This window comes from Podarcis liolepis (assembly GCF_965112155.1).
Source record: "Podarcis liolepis genome assembly, chromosome: 17".
Lineage (NCBI taxonomy): Eukaryota > Metazoa > Chordata > Lepidosauria > Squamata > Lacertidae > Podarcis > Podarcis liolepis.
The window spans coordinates 10,527,994-10,548,259 of record NC_139571.1 but is presented as its reverse complement, the minus strand read 5'-3'; the positions used below and the strand labels follow the sequence as shown (position 1 = coordinate 10,548,259).

At 45.2% G+C, this 20,266-nt stretch overlaps 1 protein-coding gene across 1 annotated transcript in view; it reads left to right on the top strand.

Annotated features, from left to right (window-relative positions):
* LDLR (low density lipoprotein receptor) overlaps positions 1-20,266 on the top strand; it is a 33,112-nt gene that overhangs the window by 3,807 nt on the left and 9,039 nt on the right. The window contains exons 2-13 of the mRNA XM_083482964.1: positions 5,601-5,723; positions 8,014-8,136; positions 9,491-9,859; positions 10,632-10,754; positions 12,015-12,137; positions 14,272-14,391; positions 15,187-15,312; positions 16,297-16,468; positions 16,681-16,908; positions 18,070-18,188; positions 19,297-19,436; positions 19,740-19,881. Coding sequence (XP_083339090.1) covers positions 5,601-5,723; positions 8,014-8,136; positions 9,491-9,859; positions 10,632-10,754; positions 12,015-12,137; positions 14,272-14,391; positions 15,187-15,312; positions 16,297-16,468; positions 16,681-16,908; positions 18,070-18,188; positions 19,297-19,436; positions 19,740-19,881 — 1,908 coding nt within the window. The remainder of the gene's footprint in view (positions 1-5,600; positions 5,724-8,013; positions 8,137-9,490; positions 9,860-10,631; positions 10,755-12,014; positions 12,138-14,271; positions 14,392-15,186; positions 15,313-16,296; positions 16,469-16,680; positions 16,909-18,069; positions 18,189-19,296; positions 19,437-19,739; positions 19,882-20,266) is intronic.

The window sequence follows — 20,266 nt, the reverse complement described above, 5'->3', positions numbered from 1 at the left end:
TTTTGCTTTCATTTACTGTCACCTTGTGATCAATGCAACTCGAAGCTCATGACTCTGGTACGCTTTTAAAAAAGAAAAGGGGGGAAATGAACATAAAAAGCCAACTATGTATGGGCCACATGAATTTCATGAGTTTTAGTCTGTGGGTTTTTAAGAGTAACCAAGGACCCTCACATCCATTTGTGTAAGGAAAAGTTCCTGGTCTGTATGCAAGGAGAAGACTTTGAAAATGTAAGGGGACCAAGAAGTGACAGAATTGGAAATACTGTAAATTTCAACCAAATAAAAACAGGGCCGGGCGGATTTGGGTTTTCCACAGTAATGTTTCAAGGGTCGGCCCAGATGTTTTACGTTTCATGTTAACAAGACCTTGCTTCCCCTGTTCATGAATATGTGCAAATTAAGTTGTTCCTACAACTCCCTCGAGTTTACCAATCCAGTTCCCTGATGGACCTGAGAGCCAAGCATAATCTAACAGGATTTCTCTCCTTCCCCTGAGATTAAGGATAAATGGCTGGATTTAGCAGTGCATTTTGGTACTATAGCTGCCAACTCCGCTTGTTCAAAATTACTGAATAATTATCCTTGGTACTTCAGTCTTTGCTAGGGTTCAGGGGTCTCAAAACCCATTACCCTCAAGCCCCACGTGAGAGGACAGAAAATTACTGAGGCCCACCAATCGCAAAATGGTGGCGCAGAGGCAGAGCCATTCATGAAATGGTGGCAAGTGGTGACTGGCACCAAGGAGCTTGACGTTACTGATGTCATTCTTCTGTTCATATCTAATCCCTCTTTAGAATTTGCTAAATTCTTTCCCACAACAATTTCCTCTTGGCGACGAACTCATCTTTCATATATGTGCACAGACCTTGGTTTTTGGGTGTATTTTGAACTCTCCCTCTCCATTCTAGTTTTCCTTCACCCTTCCTCCCTGCTCCCTACACCATTTTCCTCCTAGAACAGCTTCCTTCTCCTGCACCCTCCATTTACTATTTCTGGTTGCATTGTTATTTTAAAAACATGGGCCTTATTTTTTTAAAAAAACAAAAAAACTGGCCCTTTATCTTCTCTCTCGGATTTCCTCCAGCACCTTCTCTGTCGCATCTCCCCTCCCTCCATCTTTCTTGTCTCCTGCCATCTTTGCTCAACCTGTGAGGCAATGCTGGTGTTGACTGTGGTCCAGCCAAAAGGTTATAGAAAGGATGGGTTAATGGGGCAAGTGAGCAAGGAGGCACTGGGTGTGTTTTGCCAATTATGGCGCCTGGCTCCCAAGTGGTATTTGGGGCATGGGAGAGGCATGTGATTTCAGTTTCTAGCTATTCTTGACACCTTTCCTTGGAGAAGGCTGCGTGTTTTTATAGGAATTCAAAGGTCTCAAATATAGAATAAATATTGATAATTGCGCAAGGTAAACACAGATACAGTGTTGGGTTACAAACACTTCGGGTTACAGACTCCACTAACCTGGAAGTAGTACCTCGGGTAAAGAACTTTACCTCAGGATGAGAAGAGAAATTGCGCCGCAGCAGGAGGCCCCATTAGCTAAAGTGGTACCTCAGGTTAAGAACGGTTTCAGGTTAAGAACGGACCTCCCGTACGAATTAAGTTCGTAACCAGAGGTACCACTGTACATAAGTATTATAAACCACATGTCTAAAATACTACAGGAGAGCAATCCAAAAGCCATCTTGGCTCTCCTAATGACTCTCAATATTTCCTCTCCCTCCTTAATCTCCCTTGCTTGAGAACACAGAGGCAGATAGCAATCAGGGGAAGTTCCTGAAGGGATTCCTCTCCTATATCTATGAACCTCCTTTTTATTAATTGTCATTGTTTGCCCAGATTCTCTGCATTGAGGAATGCCTGACCTGGGCATCCCGATTGTCTTATCAAATGCTAATGTTTTGTGCAAACTTTCTGGAACTCTGTGAAACTTGCTAAACCGCCCCTTGGCCTGCGTGAGCCACAGTGACCTCACCTTAGGTGTGATGTAATTTCTGTTTGTAGGGGGGATGTCCTGGAAACCCTTAAAAGAGAAGTTTCTTCTTGGTTCTGGGTCTCTCTTTCCTTCTTGCCCGGAGAGGGAACTCTGTTGCAACAGAAAAATGAAGATCTGTCTTGCTTTCATGGCCTCCTGCCTCCATCTATTCATCTGTGACCCATCATGGACTTATGGGACTCTATAGAGTCCCATGGGGAGTTGGGCAGCAAAAGCCAACCACCCCTAAAAAAAATTCTAGATCAGTGTGGATGTTTAACCACGCTTGCCCTGACCTATTTGCCTTATTAATGAAGTTTCTGACAAACAGTTGCAGCAAATTCCTTCAGGCTTTCTCTTGTTGACCTTTTCTCTTTTCCTACATCTCCTCAATAAAGGACAAACATTTGCAGATAACGATTTAGATTTAGATAACATTCAGCACATGCCGTTCAAATGTAAGGCAAGCCAATTGTTGTTATTTTTTATGTTGTGCAGAATTGGTCTGTATCTGAGCACCAGGGATAAGTAAGAACAGGAAGGATCAAGCATGCAGATGCTTTGAATAGCCCACCCAAAAAACCCCAAACCACTCTTGTATTTCAGCTGAGGCTTAAATGCAGATGTGTGAAATGGTTCTCTCTCTTTCAGAATCCTTTGTCTCCGGCAAAAGTGCAAAATGGGAGAGGCCCGATTAGCGATAAAACTGGGTGTGTCCCTATATGGTTGCGTGCGCTGCTTGTAGAGAGGATATCCTTGTTTGTTCTTTTTAACTCTGCTGATGGAGAGAGCTGTTTGCTGAGCAAGAGTCCTGTGCAAATATCCGTTGAAAGCTGTAAAAGTGCTGGGACCTCCCATCGGCCTGTCAATTCTGTCTTATGCTAATAGCGGAGAGTGGAGAGAGGAGGGTGGGCCAATATTTCGACTGAATCTCCTCCTCTCCCCTACTTGCCTTGCTGACACTGGCAGAAAACCTTGTGCAAAGCGAATGGATTTAAATCGCCTAAAAAGAGAGCGACCAGTTTAATTAGTTTTCCTTGTTTTGAAATAAGCATGTTTCCTGAGCCGGGCATCCTGTTTTAAGGATTATAGCTTGCTGGTTTTCAGCGAAACAGAGCTAAAGGCACAGTTCTGAACCTCTCGCCATGAAGCCCACCGAGAACTACATCTGCTCATAGGCAAAGTATACACACATGCAAGGATGTGCAAAGGAAGATCACTTATGCAACGGCTTCAGTTATGTGCATCTTCAGTTGGAAATATGCCCCAGTGGATGAGCGGAATTTATTTCTGAGTAAACATAGGAATTGCCTTGCCTTGAGTCAGATCATTGGTCCATCTAGCTGGCAATGGCTCTTCAGGGGTTCATAATTCCCATCCCCACCTTTAGTTAATATCTAAATACAAGGTCAGGACACAGGTGGCGCAGTGGTCTAAACCACTGAGCCTTGGGCTTGCCGCTCAAAAGGTCGGTGTTTCGAATCCCCGCGATGGGGTGAGCGCTCATTGCTCGGTCTCTGCTCCTGCCAACCTAGCAGTTCGAAAGCATGCCAGTGCAAGTAGATAAATATGTACCGCTCCGGCGGGAACGTAAACGGCGTTTCCGTGCACTGCTCTGGTTTCGCCAGAAGCGGCTTAGTCATGCTGGCCACATGACCTGGAAAAACTGTCTGCGGACAAATGCCGGCTCCCTCGGCCAATAAAGTGAGATGAGCGCTGCAACCCCAGAGTCGTTCGCAACTGGACTTAACTGTCAGGGGTCCCTTTACCTTTTACCTTAAATACAAGGTCATTTTTGTGGACTCTAGGGATGTCCATGGGTGAGATACAGCCATATCATCACTTTGATTCTAGCCCCTTTGATGATTCCCTGCAAAAACCCTATAAAATAGGATGATCAGAGGGGCCCAGGGCCAGGTTAATTTTTTATGATAATTGGGTCAGGATGGCCCAGATTGGAGTGTCTGGTTAAATTTTACAATTTCCACACGAAAAAGCCTGCGGCTCCTGCTAGTTATGTTTGAAAGCTTTATACGTGGCAGGGCAAATGTACACAGCTTCTCCATGCCAGCTGTTTATTTTGCTGCCGTGTCTACCTGCAGCCGTAAGTAGGTATTTAAAAAACAGCCTCTGAAACACAGAAGCATGTTTTGCTGGGCATGCTGCTCTGAAGCTCCCATCACAACCAGCAAAATCTTCTTTAAGATGTTAGCTGCACGATAGAGCTTATGTCCCTTCTTCTTTCTGGAAACTGTCAAGTTTCTAAAGCGGCTCATCTTGCAGAATGAGTTTACATTCCTTATTTGAGTTTTTAAGGTATTTCCCCTTTATCTGAAGTGACCGGAGCTGGATTATCTTTTCTTTAAACACTCATGTCTAAAGTTGGAAGTGGTGGTTGCTGTCTGTAGCTACATATTAGAAGTGTACTTCTTGTTGTGAAGAAGTCCAAGTCTGAGTTCTTGTAGTGTAGAGTTGGGTTATCCCACAATACAATGAAGACATTGCTTGTTGTATCGTCGTCATTTTTGCTGCTGTTACTATTTATTAAATTTGTATACAGTCATACTTTGGAAGTTGAACAGAATCTGTTCCAAAAGTCGGTTCGACTTCCAAAACGTTTGGAAACCAAAGCACGGCTTCTGATTGGCTGCAGGAAGTTCCTGTGGCCAATCGGAAGCCGCACTTAGATGTTTGGCTTCCGAAAATCGTTCAAAAACTGGAACGCTCACTTCCGGTTTTTGAAACGTTCCAAGTTCCAAGGCGTTCGGCAACCAAGGTACGTCTGTACTGCCCTTCAGCCAAAAATCACAAACACATTTAAAAGGGTATAAGATGTTAATCAGCCAAAAGCCTGGTTGCAGAGGAATGTTTTCACCTGGCACCTAAAGGTGTATGATGAAGGCTGCAGGTGAGCCTTCCTGGGGAAAGCATTCCACAAATGGGGAGCCACTATGCTCATACCATCTTGCCCCCAGTGAGCAATGTGGCTTCTGAATTCTGCACCAGATGAAACTTCTGAACTGTCTCCAGAGGCAGCCCTACATATAATGTTTTGCAGGAATCTAACCTAGAGGTTACCAGAGCATAGATGGCAGAAGTTAGGCTGTCCAAATAGGGGTGCAGCTGGTAGAAGGCTTTCTGCCCCACTGAGGCCACCTGACACTCAAGCAACACAAAAGGATCCAGAACTAGCCCCAAGCTACATACCTACTCCTTTAGACAGAGAGTAACTCCACCAGGAGAAGACAACCTCCTAACCATCTGGCAAAGGCAGATCTCAGGGAGCATGACCGGTTTGGTTGCACAAGGTGCCGAACCTCTGGGGCACCTTGACCGGCGCCGCTGTTGCGACGCACAACGGCAGGTGAGAGGCAGGGTGTGTGTCAGAGTTTGGCGTCGCAGAGGGCGCCGCTGAAATTTGAGACGCTACTGCGTCTGTTCCAGGGAGCCAGCCACAAACTGCCTCAAGCTTATCAAGGGTTGTGCTTCAGTTCGTTGGCTCTTATCAAGGTATTATGTTGGCACAATTTACACTCTGATTGTAGCAGTGGGAGATCCTATGAGATCATTGTTTCACTGGCCTTTCTGGTGGCTAGCGATGTTGCTTGCTTCTCTCTTGCAGGTGTGGAGAAGTGTAGCAGGAAGGAGTTCCAGTGCGGGAATGGCGAATGCATCCCTTACAAATGGATATGTGATGGCAAGGCTGAATGCCAGGATGGCTCTGATGAATCCTTGGATGCCTGCAGTAAGTTGACTATTATTGACTCCCCGCCCCCTCTCCCAAATCATCCTGCGTAGGAGGGAGCAGAGGGAAAACCTCTGTGTGCGTGTAAGAAAACACTCCGGGTTTTCGTTGACCCTGCCAATACTGGAACACTTAAGGGCTTCTAGTCTTGTAGATCATGCTCCAACCTCCTTAAACCCTTTGAGCAGTCTCTTCCGCACCCCCGTGGGATGTAGATGAAGAAAGCAAGACTTGGATTGAGGGTGGGTGACTAACTTAACTGCCAGGTGAAATAGGAATTTTTGAAAGCCAAGTTTGTGGAGAGACCTGTTAGCTTTTCCTTACTGGGAACCCGGGTGGCGCTGTGGTCTAAACCTCTGAGCCTCTTTGGGCTTGCCGATCGGAAGGTCGGCGGTTCGAATCCCCATAACAGGGTGAGCTCCCGTTGCTCTGTCGCACCTCCTGCCAACCTAGCAGTTCGAAATCACGCCAGTGCAAGTAGATAAATAGGTACTGCTGTGGCGGGAAGGTAAACAGCGTTTCCGTGCGCTCTGGCTTCCGTCACAGTGTCCTGTTGCGCCAGAAGCGGTTTAGTCATGCTGGCCACAAGACCCAGGAAGCTGTCTGTGGACAAACGCCCGCTCCCTTGGCCTGAAAGTGAGATGAGCGCTGCACCCCATAGTTCCCTTTGACTGGACTTAACCACCCAAGGATCTTTTACCTTTTTTTTAACTTTCTACCTTAAATCACACTGGGGCAGGTATGCCTTGCCTTGGAACGGACTTACTTTGACATATGAGGCTGCAGCCTTGCAGCTAGGGAGTCCACTTTGAGCAGCATCACCACACTGTGAAAATTCTAAACCATGGGACATCATGGCTTAAATGCTAGGCATTTGGATTTCCATTGGGCGTTCGAGGGATTGTTGAGAGATGTGAGCTATGTGCTATTGACTCAAAGCAACAGTGGATTTATTCGATTAGTTTCCATGCTCGTCTGTTGCAGCAAAACAGCAAAGTGTCTTGGGGCGCCTTGAAAGTCATGAGAGATTGGTCCAGGTGCCTCAAGCCTTCTTTTTGTGTCAAATGGATTGGTGTCGAAAGGTCTTTCCAATGACCTCAGCATCTCTCTTGGTCAGCAACCTGATTCCGTTCAGACATAAGGAAGGAATAACAAGAATGGCGGCCATTTCTTTTCTCTCCCTCCCCAGCATGTGGCCAGCATGACTAAGCCGCTTCTGGCAAACCAGAGCAGCGCACAGAAATGCCGTTTACCTTCCTGCCGGAGCGGTACCTATTTATCTACTTGCACTTTGACGTGCTTTTGAACTGCTAGGTTGGCAGGAGCAGGGACCGAGCAACGGGAGCTCACCCCGTCATGGGGATTCGAACCACCAACCTTCTGATCGGCAAGTCCTAGGCTCTGTGGTTTAACCCACAGCGCCACCCGCGTCCCTATGGGTTCCTTAGGAAACAGCTATTCACAAGGTTCAGGGGGTTGCCAAAGGGAGAGAAATGAATACATTGCTTTGTCTGTTGTGTGCACACGCCCTAAGGTAAAGCAGAAACAATCTGATCAACAGCAAAGTTTGTTTTTATCCGAGATGGTTTAGTATTAAAGGGTTGAGTGGAGATGCATGGGGGTCCTGTGGGGGGTTTAAAAGTCCCCAAAGGAAGGATGCAAAAATCATGCCAGAAATAGGGGGAGTGTATCCGCTTGCTGTGTTTGGATGCAACAGGAAGAAAATTGCACCTCTCTTCTGCCCCTGGCCCAGTCACAATACAGTGGTATCTTGGGTTACAAACGCTTCGGGTTACAGACTCTGCTAACCCGGAAGTAGTACCTCGGGATAAGAACTTTGCCCCAGGATGAGAAGAGAAATCGCGTGCCAGCGGCAGCGGGAAGCCCCATTAGCTAAAGTGGTACCCCAAGTTAAGAGCAGTTTCAGGTTAAGAACGGACCTCCGGAACGAATTAAGTTCGTAACCAGAGGTACCACTGTATGTACAATACAAGGGGGTGGAAGTGGAATTTGGCAATTGTGTGCTGATGTGGCAGGAGTACTCTGTTTCATGTTATGTGAGCCTTGGACTTTTGGCACAGGTGAGCTTGACAGCCCTCCTGTAGCTTGCACTTGCCCATTGACATATTGGTTTTCTCTCTTCCTAGCAGAGGCTGACATGTAGCGGACATTGTAGTGCCCCATAACTGCTTGATGGCTCTGTGCCATCCATGTAAGAGCAGGCACAGAGCCCCAGTCCAACGCTGGCAATACTGAGGTGGCATTTTAACGTCTGACTTGTCTTTTGCAGAGTCCGTGACCTGTGAGCCAGGGCAGTTCAGCTGTGGCGGCCGCATCAATCGGTGCATTGATATGTCCTGGCGGTGTGACTCGCAGATTGATTGTGAGAATGCCTCCGATGAAGAAAACTGCCGTAAGTCAGACTCTGTGGGCTTTTTCAGCTCTGTGTTAGTAAAGGAGCTTTACCAAAGTGTCGGGCAAGGTCAAGGGGATGGGAAATGGTGGGCAAAACTCCTGGATTCTGCTCCTCTCTCTGGATTCAGGCTGGGTTTGGAGACTAGCATTGTAAAAACCCATGCTGCAATAACACTGTGAAATTTGAAGCAATTGACCAGTTCTTCTACATCAAGGCCTATTGCCTGTAACTGAATTGGCAGCCTAGAGCCTCTGCGTGACCAGTAATCTTTATTGGCAAATAGAAGACCTTCTCTCTTTGCCTGTCTGTAGCCGCTCAATTAAAGCTTTCACATTGCTTTTCAAGAGTTGCTTCCATAGCACAGAACTTCATCTATTCTGTCCTGTTGTAGTCTAGGAAAACAGATATAGCAGCCAGACCTCCAAACCCATGATTTCCCTTTTTGGGTACTTTTTTTTTTTTTTTTTGAAACTGAGAAAAAACTACCAAAGGGAAGCAATTAAGATTAATCTGTTGTCTTCTAGTGCAGGCTTCCTCAACCTCAGCCCTTCAGATGTTTTTTGAGACTACAATTCCCAGGATCCCTAACCACTGGTCCTGCTAGCTAGGGATCATGGGAGTTGTAGGCCAGAAATAGCTGGAGGGGCGAGGTTGAGGAAGCCTGTTCTAGTGCCTATAGCTGCAGTAGCTTGTATACACCCCTCACTGTCCTTCCCTTTCAACCACCTTGGAAATTTTAACTGAAAGGCAGTTGGGAAAGATCTAAATGAATCAGTTTAGACTGTAATGCCCCTAAGTTAGGACTGCAATACCTTAAGGACCGCCTCTTTCCATTTGAACCTACCTGGACCCTGAGATCATCTTCTGAGGCCCTCCTTCGTGTGCCTTCTCTTCGAGAGGTCCGGAGGGTGGCAACACAAGAACAGGGCCTTCTCTGCAGTGGCTCCCCATCTGTGGAATGTTCTCCCCAGGGAAGTTCACCTGGCGCTTTCATTATATACCTTTAGGCGCTGGGCAAAAATGTTCGTTTTTAACCAGGCCTTTGGTTGATCTGATTTACATCCTATGCCCTTTTAAAATGTGGTTTTTTTGGGGGGGAGGGGGCTATTGGGTTGTTGCTTTTATTTTTATTTTTATTATGTATTTTGTGGTTTTATATCTTGATTTTGTTCTGTGAACCACCCTGAGACCCCTGGGTATAGGGCGGCATATAAATTCAATAAATAATAAGTCGTTTGTTACTTGGTAAAAGCCATTTGTGTATTGATCATGCTGTTTTTAAAAGGGCAGCCAATGACCCAGCCTGCAGGCACAGAACATGACTTGACGTTCTTGTGTTTTGCCCTTGCAGCCCCTAAACATTGTGCCGACAGCGAGTTCCAGTGCAAAGATGGGAACTGCATTGCTCTGAGTTTTGTCTGCGATGAAGACCGCGACTGCGAGGACGGCAGCGATGAAGAAGGCTGCTCTGGCCCGACCTGCAGCCCTGAAATGTTTCACTGCAACAGCTCAGAGTGCATTCCCAAGCTCTGGGCCTGCGACAAAGATGCGGACTGCAAGGATGGGTCGGATGAGTCGCCCGAGCATTGTGGGAAGCTGGAGAAGGACAATCCTTGCTCTCCGCTGGAGTTCCACTGCGGAAGTGGTGAATGCATCCATCAGAAATGGCAGTGCGATGGGGGTTTTGATTGTGCAGACAACTCAGACGAGGCAGACTGTGGTAAGTTCTGGGTACCGTAGTGTTCCTATATTGGCTTTCCAGAGATGATGATGATGATGATGATGATGATGATGATGATGATGATGATAATAATAATAATAATAATTATTATTATTATTATTATTTATACCCCGCTCATCTGGCTGGGTTTCCCCAGTCACTCTGGGCGGCTCGCAACAAAATAATAAAAATATGATAAGACATCAGACATTGTAATTGTAAACTTTCCTAAGCAGGGCTGCCTTCAGATGTCTTCTAAAAGTCAGATAAGTTGTTTATTTCCTTGAGATCTGGTGGGAGGGTGTTCCACAGGGCGGGTGCCACTACCGAGAAGGCCCTCTGCCTGGTTCCCTGTAACCTCACTTCTCACAGGGAGGGAAATGCCAGAAGGCCCTCGGAGCTGGACCTCAGTGTCTGGGCATAATGACGGGGGTGGAGACGCTCCTTCAGGTATACTGGGCCAAGGCCGTTCAGGGCTTTAAAGGTCAGCACCAACACTTTGAATTGTTGTAGGGATGAATGAGAGGTTAAGGTGGATGTGCATCATTTTGCACTTGGTACAGTGATGGCGCTTACTGCTTTCTGTTCACTGCTGCCCACAGTTAGGGCCAGCAGTTCGCACACTGTTGGGATGCCTTTCACAACATGGGCAGCTATTGTGATGTGGAATCATATTAAACTCTACACTGTGAAGAGTTAGGCTGTTGGGTGATTAAAATCTCAGCATAGTGGTGCTCTCTCTAAGTCTCTGCTTCTCTCCCCCCCCCCCCAGCTAAAGTCACATGCCGCCCAGATGAATTTCAGTGCAATGATGGTACTTGCATCCATGGGAGCCTGCAGTGTAACAAGGAGATTGACTGCAAAGACAGGAGTGACGAGGTTGGCTGTGTCAACGGTATGTAACCCAGACAGGTTTTGTGGGCCTAGGGCAGACCTGAAGCCTGGCATGAGTCAGCACTGCTGTGACAACTACTACATCGACCCGATTATAGGCCACACCCTTAAAATGAGATCTAAAGCTCTCCCCCCCCATTTAAATTAAGATGTTTTACTCAATCATCCCAGCTCTTTGTTTAAAATTCTTCCTCTTCAAGTAAAGATCCTTTAGTCTGCTCATATTCTCTTGTCTGCTCAGTGACTGTCGAGAAATCTCCTTAAGATTTCTGTCTGCTTAAATGAGATGGTGCCATTTACGTTATGGTGGCATTAGTGGGACAAAAATAACCCCCAGAAAGTCATTTAATAGCAAGCAGCAGCAGGTTTCTGCTATGAGAATCTGAGAGATGATTGATTTTTATATGTAACATTTTACACAGCAGTGCAGCTCTCGAGCTGTTAATGTTGAGCAGAGTTTGCAAGCGGAAGAAGAATTTGCTTCTCTCCTCGCACTGCTTCCCTCTTTCTGGCTTGGTGCTTTTTTTCACCTTAGAAGCTGTTTTAACTGTTGGACTTAGGAACCAGTTAGGGCTTGGTTGGATTGTTTTCTTCCCACCTGTAAGTCTCAGCAGTGATCCTAAGGCAACAGGCCCTGTGCTTATATAGATGACCAGCTGTATTCTAGCCATTTAATCTCGCTTCCCAATATACAAGCATAGGATCGAGTTGCAGAACATGGAAAAAAACAGGACAGACTATTTGCAGCCCCAGCCTTTGCATGCTTACGTGGAAGCAAGCCATAGTGTGTTTAACAGAGCTTACTTCCAGAATTGCTGCAATGCTACACCTGTTTGCTTGGGAGTAAGGCCCCTTGAGTTAAATTGGACTTATTTCTGAGTAGATATCGCTAGGATTGCACTCTAAAACAACTGGATTTAGAAGTAGGAACTCAGAACAGCCGCCCTTCTCGCAAAGCTTTCCCCTATTAGGTTCTTATTTCTTCCCTGTGAAGAAGGGAAAACTTTGCTGCGGTCCGAAAGCCAACACTAGCTCAGCAACCCAGAGGGAAGGCGAGGTGTGTTTTGAGGGATTGACTGCCCAAGCCCTGTATTTCCTTGCTTGGCTCACTCAATTCCATGGGGCTTATTTCCAAGCAAGTGTTGTAAGCATTCCCAGACCCTTCCTCAAGCTACAGTAGCTTTCCCAGGGCTACTGAAAAGGAAATTGGTCCGAAATGCAATGACGGAATTAAAAAGGTGCTTTCTTAATTTCGTAACAGTGACAACCTGTGAAGGACCAAACATATTCAAGTGCCATTCTGGAGAATGTATCACTATGGACAAGGTCTGCAATGGGAAGAAAGACTGCAGGGATTGGTCGGATGAGCCCCTCAAGGAGTGCCGTAAGAATTTTTAATACTTGTCTCTGTTGGTGTGCTGTAAGAAGGCAGCCTCACATCTCCTCTGGCTTGGACTTCCAACACTACGATTCTATGAAAGTGATGTATTGCCGTACATCTGGGACTTGGGTATACAGCCGCAAATTATGTGGGACGTGGTTGGCACTGTGGTCTAAATCACTGAGCCTCTTGGGCTTGCCAATCAGAAGGTCGGCAGTTCAAATCCCCATGACAGAGTGAGCTCCTGTTGCTCTGTCCCAGCTTCTGCCAACCTAGCAGTTCAAAAGCATACCAACGCAAGTAGATAAATAGGTACCACTGTGGCAGGAAGGTAAATCGTGTTTCTGTACGATCTGGTTTCCATCACGGTGTTCGGTTGCCCCAGAAGCAGTTTAGTCCTGCTGGCCACATGACCCAGAAAGCTGTCTGCGGACAAATGCCAGCTCCCTCAGCCTGAAAGCGAGATGAGCGCTGCAACCCCATAGTCGCCTTTAACTGGACTTAACCGTCCAGGGGCCCTTTACCTTTTTATCTTTATAATGTTTTAAGTGCATTATACAAATGTGACACTAGATAGCGATGGTGAGCTGAGGGCAAATTCTCTCTCTATTTTTAAAAAAAGGCATTTTCGCAGCATTTTAAAATAAATTTCTAGATTCAGCCGTGGTCTGTAACAGGTTCCCTGCTGCAGTAATGAATAGCAGGAGCTGATATGAGCCCGTACGTGGCTTGTTATCTTGTGGAAACAGACTAAACCCAAGTTTATTACAAAGTGCAAGAGGTGGAAGGGAAGTTGTTTTGTGAGTCAAAAACCCAGAGGCTTTTTTCTTCCATGCCACAATAAAGGATTGACCTGCGCCAGCACTGAGACTGAGTTGCATTCCTTAGTGTTGCCAGTTCAGATTTGCCTATCCTTGGAGAGCTTCTGTATCTTGATGCTGTAAAGAAGCTTTCCCCACTGCAATAGTTCTTGTGATGAATTGCTAAGTTGCCTCTGATGGGGTAATCTTCACTCTTCCCAGCAGTTTTTAAATCTGCAGGAGGATCCCAATGGGAAGCTCCAAGTTGAAAGACCAGTGTAGCACATCTTAAGTAACTTGAAGTTCTAGAGCTCCTATTTCTGCAAGGGACAGCGTGGAATTTCCAGGCTGAGCCCGGAGGCGCAGGTCCCTGAAAATGGGGACACGATTGCAATATGTACGTGTGTCGCACCAGAAATCCTCACCACAAGCCTGTTACAAGCCCCATATTTTAGATGTGATGGCTTTCCCCATCCACCGCCAGCAAGCTCATGGCAGAAGCAAAATTTGCAATGCTATCTTCTTCATTGGTCTTTGACACTTATCGTTGTGTTTTTATTTGCACGCCACTTTTCCACAAAATTGTGCCCAAAGTGATTCACAACATCTCATGTGATCAACTGAGTGCAATGGTTAAAAAAGATGCAAATTAGAAACAATATCAGTCAATTTTTTAAAAATAATCCATACACATTTTATTTGAATTTGTAATAACTTGAAGTTCTTGCAGTATACAAGGTCCACCCTACCTAACCCAGCGTAAATGCTCACTGATGGGAGGCCTTTGTGTAAATGGCATTATTTGATCAATCTCTTCTTTTTGCGGGGGGGTGGTGGTCAATATTCTTTGTTTTATACAAGTCTCGTTAGGACCATAAGCAATTTCTCTAAGAATATTAGAGGGTCGATTCCAACAGATTCTACACGAAAAACGCTTATGTCCCTGTGGAGATGGCAGAGTCCTGAATTGGTGGCGCATACCCTTCTGGCTTGCACTCCTTATAAAGACTTGAGGAATGACTCCTCTTTTATTGTCTGTTCTGGGTCACCCCAACCACTGCCACAGTGTCCTTTCTCTTGGCAGATCAAGATGAGCAGGTGACAGCAAAGGTTGCAAGGTTTTTAGCTGGGGCAATCAGAATAAGATCCAGTATTTGACTATTGATTCAAAACCCCAAAATGTATTTTGTATAATTGACTTTTTATTTCTATTCTTTGTATATTGTATTGTTGTTTTCTTGCTATGGCAGATGGCTGACGCAAATAAAGATTCATCCATTCATTCATTCATTCTCTAAGAATAGCATCATTATAAGCTCTTTGTTATCCCCTTCCAGGAACAAACGAATGTTTGGATAATAAGGGTGGTTGCTCCCACATATGCAACGATCTCAAAATTGGGTACGAGTGTTTATGCCCTGAAGGATTCCAGCTGATTAACCAAAGAAAATGTGAAGGTAAATGGGAAAGTTTTCTTCCTCTTTCCACAACAGCTTTCTTAATGCACCTCTAATTACTGTATTTTTCCGCGTATAAGACTAGGTGTTTTTTTTTAACCAAAAAATTAGGTTTAAAATTGGGGCTCGCCTTATACACGTGTAGTGCTGAGGGGTGTTTTCTTAATTTGGAGCCCCCCCAAATATGGAGCCCCGTCTTATACACGGAAAATACGGTAATTCATATCTGTCATCTAGTTGAAAGTTAATGGGAGTCAGGGAGGTCATGGTGTTTCTCATGATATGTTTTCTTTGGGAAAAGCAAGGCTTGGTGATCTGGCCAAGTCCATCCAGCTGAGGCCACAGTCCCAGGTTGAAAAATTTGGCCTTTCCGAAAGGATGTCTGCGATTGTGGCTTCTGAAGTTGTAGATGAACATGCCATTGGCAAAGCTCTGCGTTGTCCCACCTCTGTAAGAAAAAGGCAGGCAAGATACAATCGATTGTGCCTTTCTGCCCTTACACATAAGCGACAAACTCGGTAACTTGATCCCCCGAGCTGTTCTAAGTTGAATCCCATAGACCTGGCCATTGAACTGTAGGCTGATGCTTTTTGTGGTGGCCACTGTGGAAAAAATCTGAGTAATTCAAAGCCCGAGACCATTATGGGATACTTCCTGCTCCTCTTTGTTTGGGAGGTTCCAGGCAAGTAGCAGGTTGGTTGCAGTAGAGAAAACTGACTTGAGCCTCGTAGACCCAGTGTATTGTCGTACGTTACCAACTTCAGGCGATGAGTATCATTCTCTTGATTTTCCTAGATATCGATGAGTGTCTCAACCCTGATACCTGTAGCCAAATTTGTGTGAACTTGAAAGGAAGCTATAAGTGTGAATGTAATGAAGGCTATCAGATTGACCCTACCACAAAGGCCTGCAAAGCCATTGGTAAGTCTTGGGCGTGCTCTACACTAGAGTATTACTTGTAACCATTGCATGGTGGTGGCAAAAAAGTGAGGGTACCTGCAGGAGCCATCCTTCACCTGGGAATACATCCAGCCCCAGAATCTTGTTTTTGCAGTTCCTTCCTTTTTAATGTAATTTTGGGGACCCAAATTTACTTCTTTTTCTCCCCCCTCCCTTTTTATTAGGTCCATTATAGTGTAAGATGCTTTTTAAACTTGTGACAAGGTGGGTTTGATTTAAATCAAATTGATTTAAATTACTAGTCAGTAAGACTTGATTTAAATCAAATTTTTACAGAAAGGCATTCTTGCTGGTATAATAATATTTACAACCAGATGAAGGTTTCATTTTTGGAATAATAAATTTTCAGAGTAGTTTTTACAGTTACATCAAACATTACTGACTTGGTTATACTATGAGAAATACATAGACAAATAATTATGAAATTATTGTGAGGTTTAGTAAGTTAAATGTTTATATTTGGACAACTTTTCTGTTGTACTTTATTGGCAGGAGAAAAATAATCATTTCCTTAATACCAATTTCAACAGTTTATTTAACTAAAACAATAACATTATAGCATATGTATCCATGTTTGTTAACTGATGTAGTTAAACTTTATAAAAAAAAAACCACACACCTTGGAGATTTTTCCTTCAAAAGCATTTTATTTTAAAAATCCGATTTAAATTTTTAAAAATCTGATTTAAATTTAAAAAATCTGATTTTAAAAAACAATCTTTATCCACCCTGACTTGTGAAATGACTTGAGTGCATGGACAATTGGAATGTGTAGTAAACAACTATTTATTTCGTGAACTTTAGACGCTGGGAAAATCCACTTATTGAATTGTAATAATTCTTCCCGGAGACCTTTGGAGCTGCTTAGTTGCTTTCTGGAAGCTGAGAGAGCAGGTTTAAAAGCCACAGAGTTCCCAATATCCCTTTTCTTGCTCCTTTCCCCAGGCACCATTGCATATCTCTTCTTCACCAATCGCCATGAGGTCAGGAAGATGACTCTCGACCGCAGCGAGTACAGCAGCCTCATCCCCCGTCTCAAAAACGCGGTGGCTTTAGATATGGAAATAGCCAACAACAAACTCTACTGGTCTGACAGCTCTCAGAAAAAAATATACAGGTAAAAATAGATGAAACGTGTGCACTGCGGGCTGGAACTGGCAGGGCTCAGTGGTACTTGTGTTTTAAATCGCATCTGGGCACAGATGTGATCCAAAACACAACTACTTAGAGAAAACCAGTCCTGCAAGGAATCCTGCATCCCATGAAGTATGGCTCCCTCTCCTTTCTTCATTTCAATGGGGATTCTTTGTTTCTTTGTGATGTCTCCAGCACTCCAATAGACAAAGCAGACAACCACTCTCACCATGCCACTGTGATCGACAGTGGTATCAAATACCCAGATGGCCTCGCTGTGGACTGGGTGCACAGCAACATCTACTGGGCTGACTCCGCTCTGGGCACGATCTCCGTGGCCAGCAGTGAAGGCTTGAGGAGGAGGACCCTGATCAAGGAAGTTGACGCCAAGCCGTGTGCCATCGTGGTGGATCCAGTCCACGGGTATGTCCCGCCCTAAATGTTTTGGAGACGCTGCGAGGATTTGCCAGTCTGTTGAGGAACCGGGCTCTTGTTTCTAGGGACATGCCCTAGCAAGAGGCAAAAGATATGTGTGAATGAGGTTGACCTTTGAGATGGGACCTTAGCAGTGGATTAGGAAGGAGAATGGTCAATGTACGTTCTTTGCATGCAAAAAAAATCCCAGATCCAATTCTTGGCATCTCCAGATTAGGCTGAGAAAAGACTTCTGTTTTCACTGCCCAAGGTTTTAGAGAAAGGATGACAAACCTTTGGCTCTGCAGATGTTACAAGTCTACAACAATTTGGTTCTTAGCCATGCTGTCTAGGGCTGATGAGATTTGGGGAATCCAGTAACATCTGAAGGACTCCCCAGGTCCCAATGCCTAACACAGACAACACTGAACTGAATGGGCCAGTGGTCTGACTATACAAAGATAGCTGGATCTGACAGCATTTTAGGGCAATGTTGACTTTAAAAGAATAGTGCTGGCTGTGGCTTCCTTAAGAGGCTCTCCATGGTCAAAAGAAGCATGGCATTTTGGGACAAGAGAGGGGCTTTGCCTACATGCATAGTCTAAGCATGCGACCATGGCTGCATGGATGTTACTGGCCCAGAGATGGAAAGAAGATAAAGTCCCTATCAGGGAAGAATGGCAGATCAAATTGATGGACTCTGCTGAAATGGCTTAAATGACCGGAAGAGTTAGAAATCAGGAGGACCAAAACTTTAATAAGGAATGGGGAAAATTTATAACTTACCTTAAAGACTATTGTAAACAGTTAAAATCGTTTGTAGGATTGGAATAACACTTGTAGTTTATAAGGGTGAATTCTGGACATAATGGAAGAGGTAAAGGATTTGGAGTATTATAAAAGATGCGGGAGGAAATGATCAATAACAGAACCCACAAAGGGGAGGATGGAAGTCCAGAAGATTCCTAGGAATCTTGTTTTTATTATGTTTGATATCTCTCTGTTAAATTTTAATTTGAAAAACCAAATAAATTTGTATTTAAAAGGGGGGGGCGCTTTGCCAGGTGTGCTGTCCATTGAGGAGGAGGGGCTTAGGGTCAACTCTCCCAAGGACAATGTTGCTCTGCGAGAGTTGGCTTAAATTGTGTGTTTGTTTTTCCCTCATGTTAGGTTTATGTACTGGGCTGACTGGGGAACGTCTGCGAAAATTGCCAAAAGTGGTCTGAATGGGGTGGACAGCTTCCCTCTGGTGAAAGAAGGCATTCTTTGGCCTAACGGAATAACTCTGGGTAAGCTCTGCATAGCTCAGGGAAGACAATAACAAGAGCAGGCTGGAGGAAGACTGTTGGCTCTCGATCCAAAGGACTTGCTTTTTCGTTTAAATGTGGGCTTGTTCGAGGCTGATCTCTCTCTCTTCCTGCTTTTGTGCTGCTGCAAAGTTTGCTCTCTTAGGCAACCCATTTGCAGCTGGATTAGCATCCCACTGCTTGGCGGTGCTGTCGTCCTCCCTGATTCAGTTGTAGTGATGGAGTCAGGGAGCGCATTCACGAACACAAGGGCCAGGCAAGGCTTAGCATATTTATGAGGACTGGGGGGTGGGGTGGGGTGGGCTGGACAGAGCAACCTCTGATCCTAAGAATATCTGAAGCTCCTGAATTGGATTCAAACATTTTTGGGGGTCATGCATGAGGAGAAAAGGTGCAGTGAGAATTTCCCTTTAAGTACAGTGGTACCTCAGGTTACAGACGCTTCAGGGTACAGACTCCGCTAACCCAGAAATAGTATCTCGGGTTAAGAACTTTGCTTCAGGATGAGAACAGAAATTGCTCGGCAGCGGGAGGCCCCATTAGCTAAAGTGGTACCTCAGGTTAAGAACAGTTTCAGGTTAAGAACGGACCTCCAGAACGAATTAAGTTCTTAACCCGAGGTACCACTGTATATAGTTGTTAAAAGTAAAGGTGATCAGTTAGGTTTTTGAGTGCAGATAATCACCCGTTTTCCCCTTGTAGGCCTGGCTTTTGAGGGGCAGAGTTCTAAACAATGGCAAAGTAATCAAAAGCACTCTTGAGAAATTGTTAGGATAAAATGTTTCTGAAATCCAGCAGACCAAAAGCCAAGAACACTTTCTTGGGAATGGGTTGGCCCTTGGGTCTAAATAAAGCAGAGCAGTCTGATTTGGAGGGAACCCTTCTCATCTGAAAGCTGTATGCTGTAGTTTGTTGCAAGTATCAAAGGCGTTTGGAGATGCAGCGCTAACTTACAACGCCTCTTGGCCAGTGTGTCTTGTTCTCTGTTCTGAACTACCTTTATGCTTGGCTTGCTCCCTTTCATATGAATGGAAGGATGTGTTCCTCTGGTCATGTGACACTTCTGACACCTTCTGTCTTCTGCCTTTAGATCTGGCCAACCAGCGTCTCTACTGGGTAGACTCGAAGCTCCACTCCATCTCCAGCATAGATGTGAATGGGAGAAACAGAAAGACCATCCTTGTGAATGAGGACAAGCTTGCTCATCCTTTTGCCATCACAGTCTTTGAGGTGAGGCAGATTCAGAAATGGCCTCATTTTAGACATGTAGTCTTTGTTTATTGATCACATCAATAAGGTGGCAGAGTTACTGCATCCCCCTATAGCGCATGCATCTCTACGGAGAGGACTAATTAATCTGTGAACCTATCGTGCATGTATCTTAGTGTTAATTTTTGGAGTTGGCAAGCCAATAATATGTTACCCATGTGTTGCTTTGCAGGGTTTTTTTTTTGGGGGGGGGTTATATTCACGGTGTTACTGTTGAAAACCAAAAAAATCCATTAAAAAATAAATCACTGAATCTTCTCCCAGGATAAAGTGTTCTGGACAGATGTCATGAACGAAGCCATTTTCAGCGCCAACCGCCTGACTGGCTCCGATATCGTCAAGGTGGCAGGGGACCTGTATTCACCCCAGGATCTGACGTTGTTTCATTCTGTACGGCAGCCAAAAGGTATTTGATCATGACTGCCTTCCTGCTGTTGCATCCCTAAATGTGTGTTTTTTCTCTCTCTTCCCCGACCTTTTTTCTTTTGCCTTGTGCTTTTTGGACTGTCAGGTAAGGGCAATTTAGCACGCTGCACTCTGCCGCCAGGGAAACCTCTTATTTTCCTGCAGCGGAGGAGAACAGCCATGTATGGGCTTCTTCTTCCTGCAGAAGGCAGGGCTATATAAGCTGTCTTTCTCAATTCCTTCCTGGGCGGCAGCATCTACCTCTAGCCCTTGGCCAGCGTCACTCCATCTTCTCATCTGCCAAAAAGGAGAGCCCTTTAGACCAGCCTTTCTCAACCTGTGGGTCCCCAGATGTTGTTGGACTACAACTCCCATCACCCCTAGCT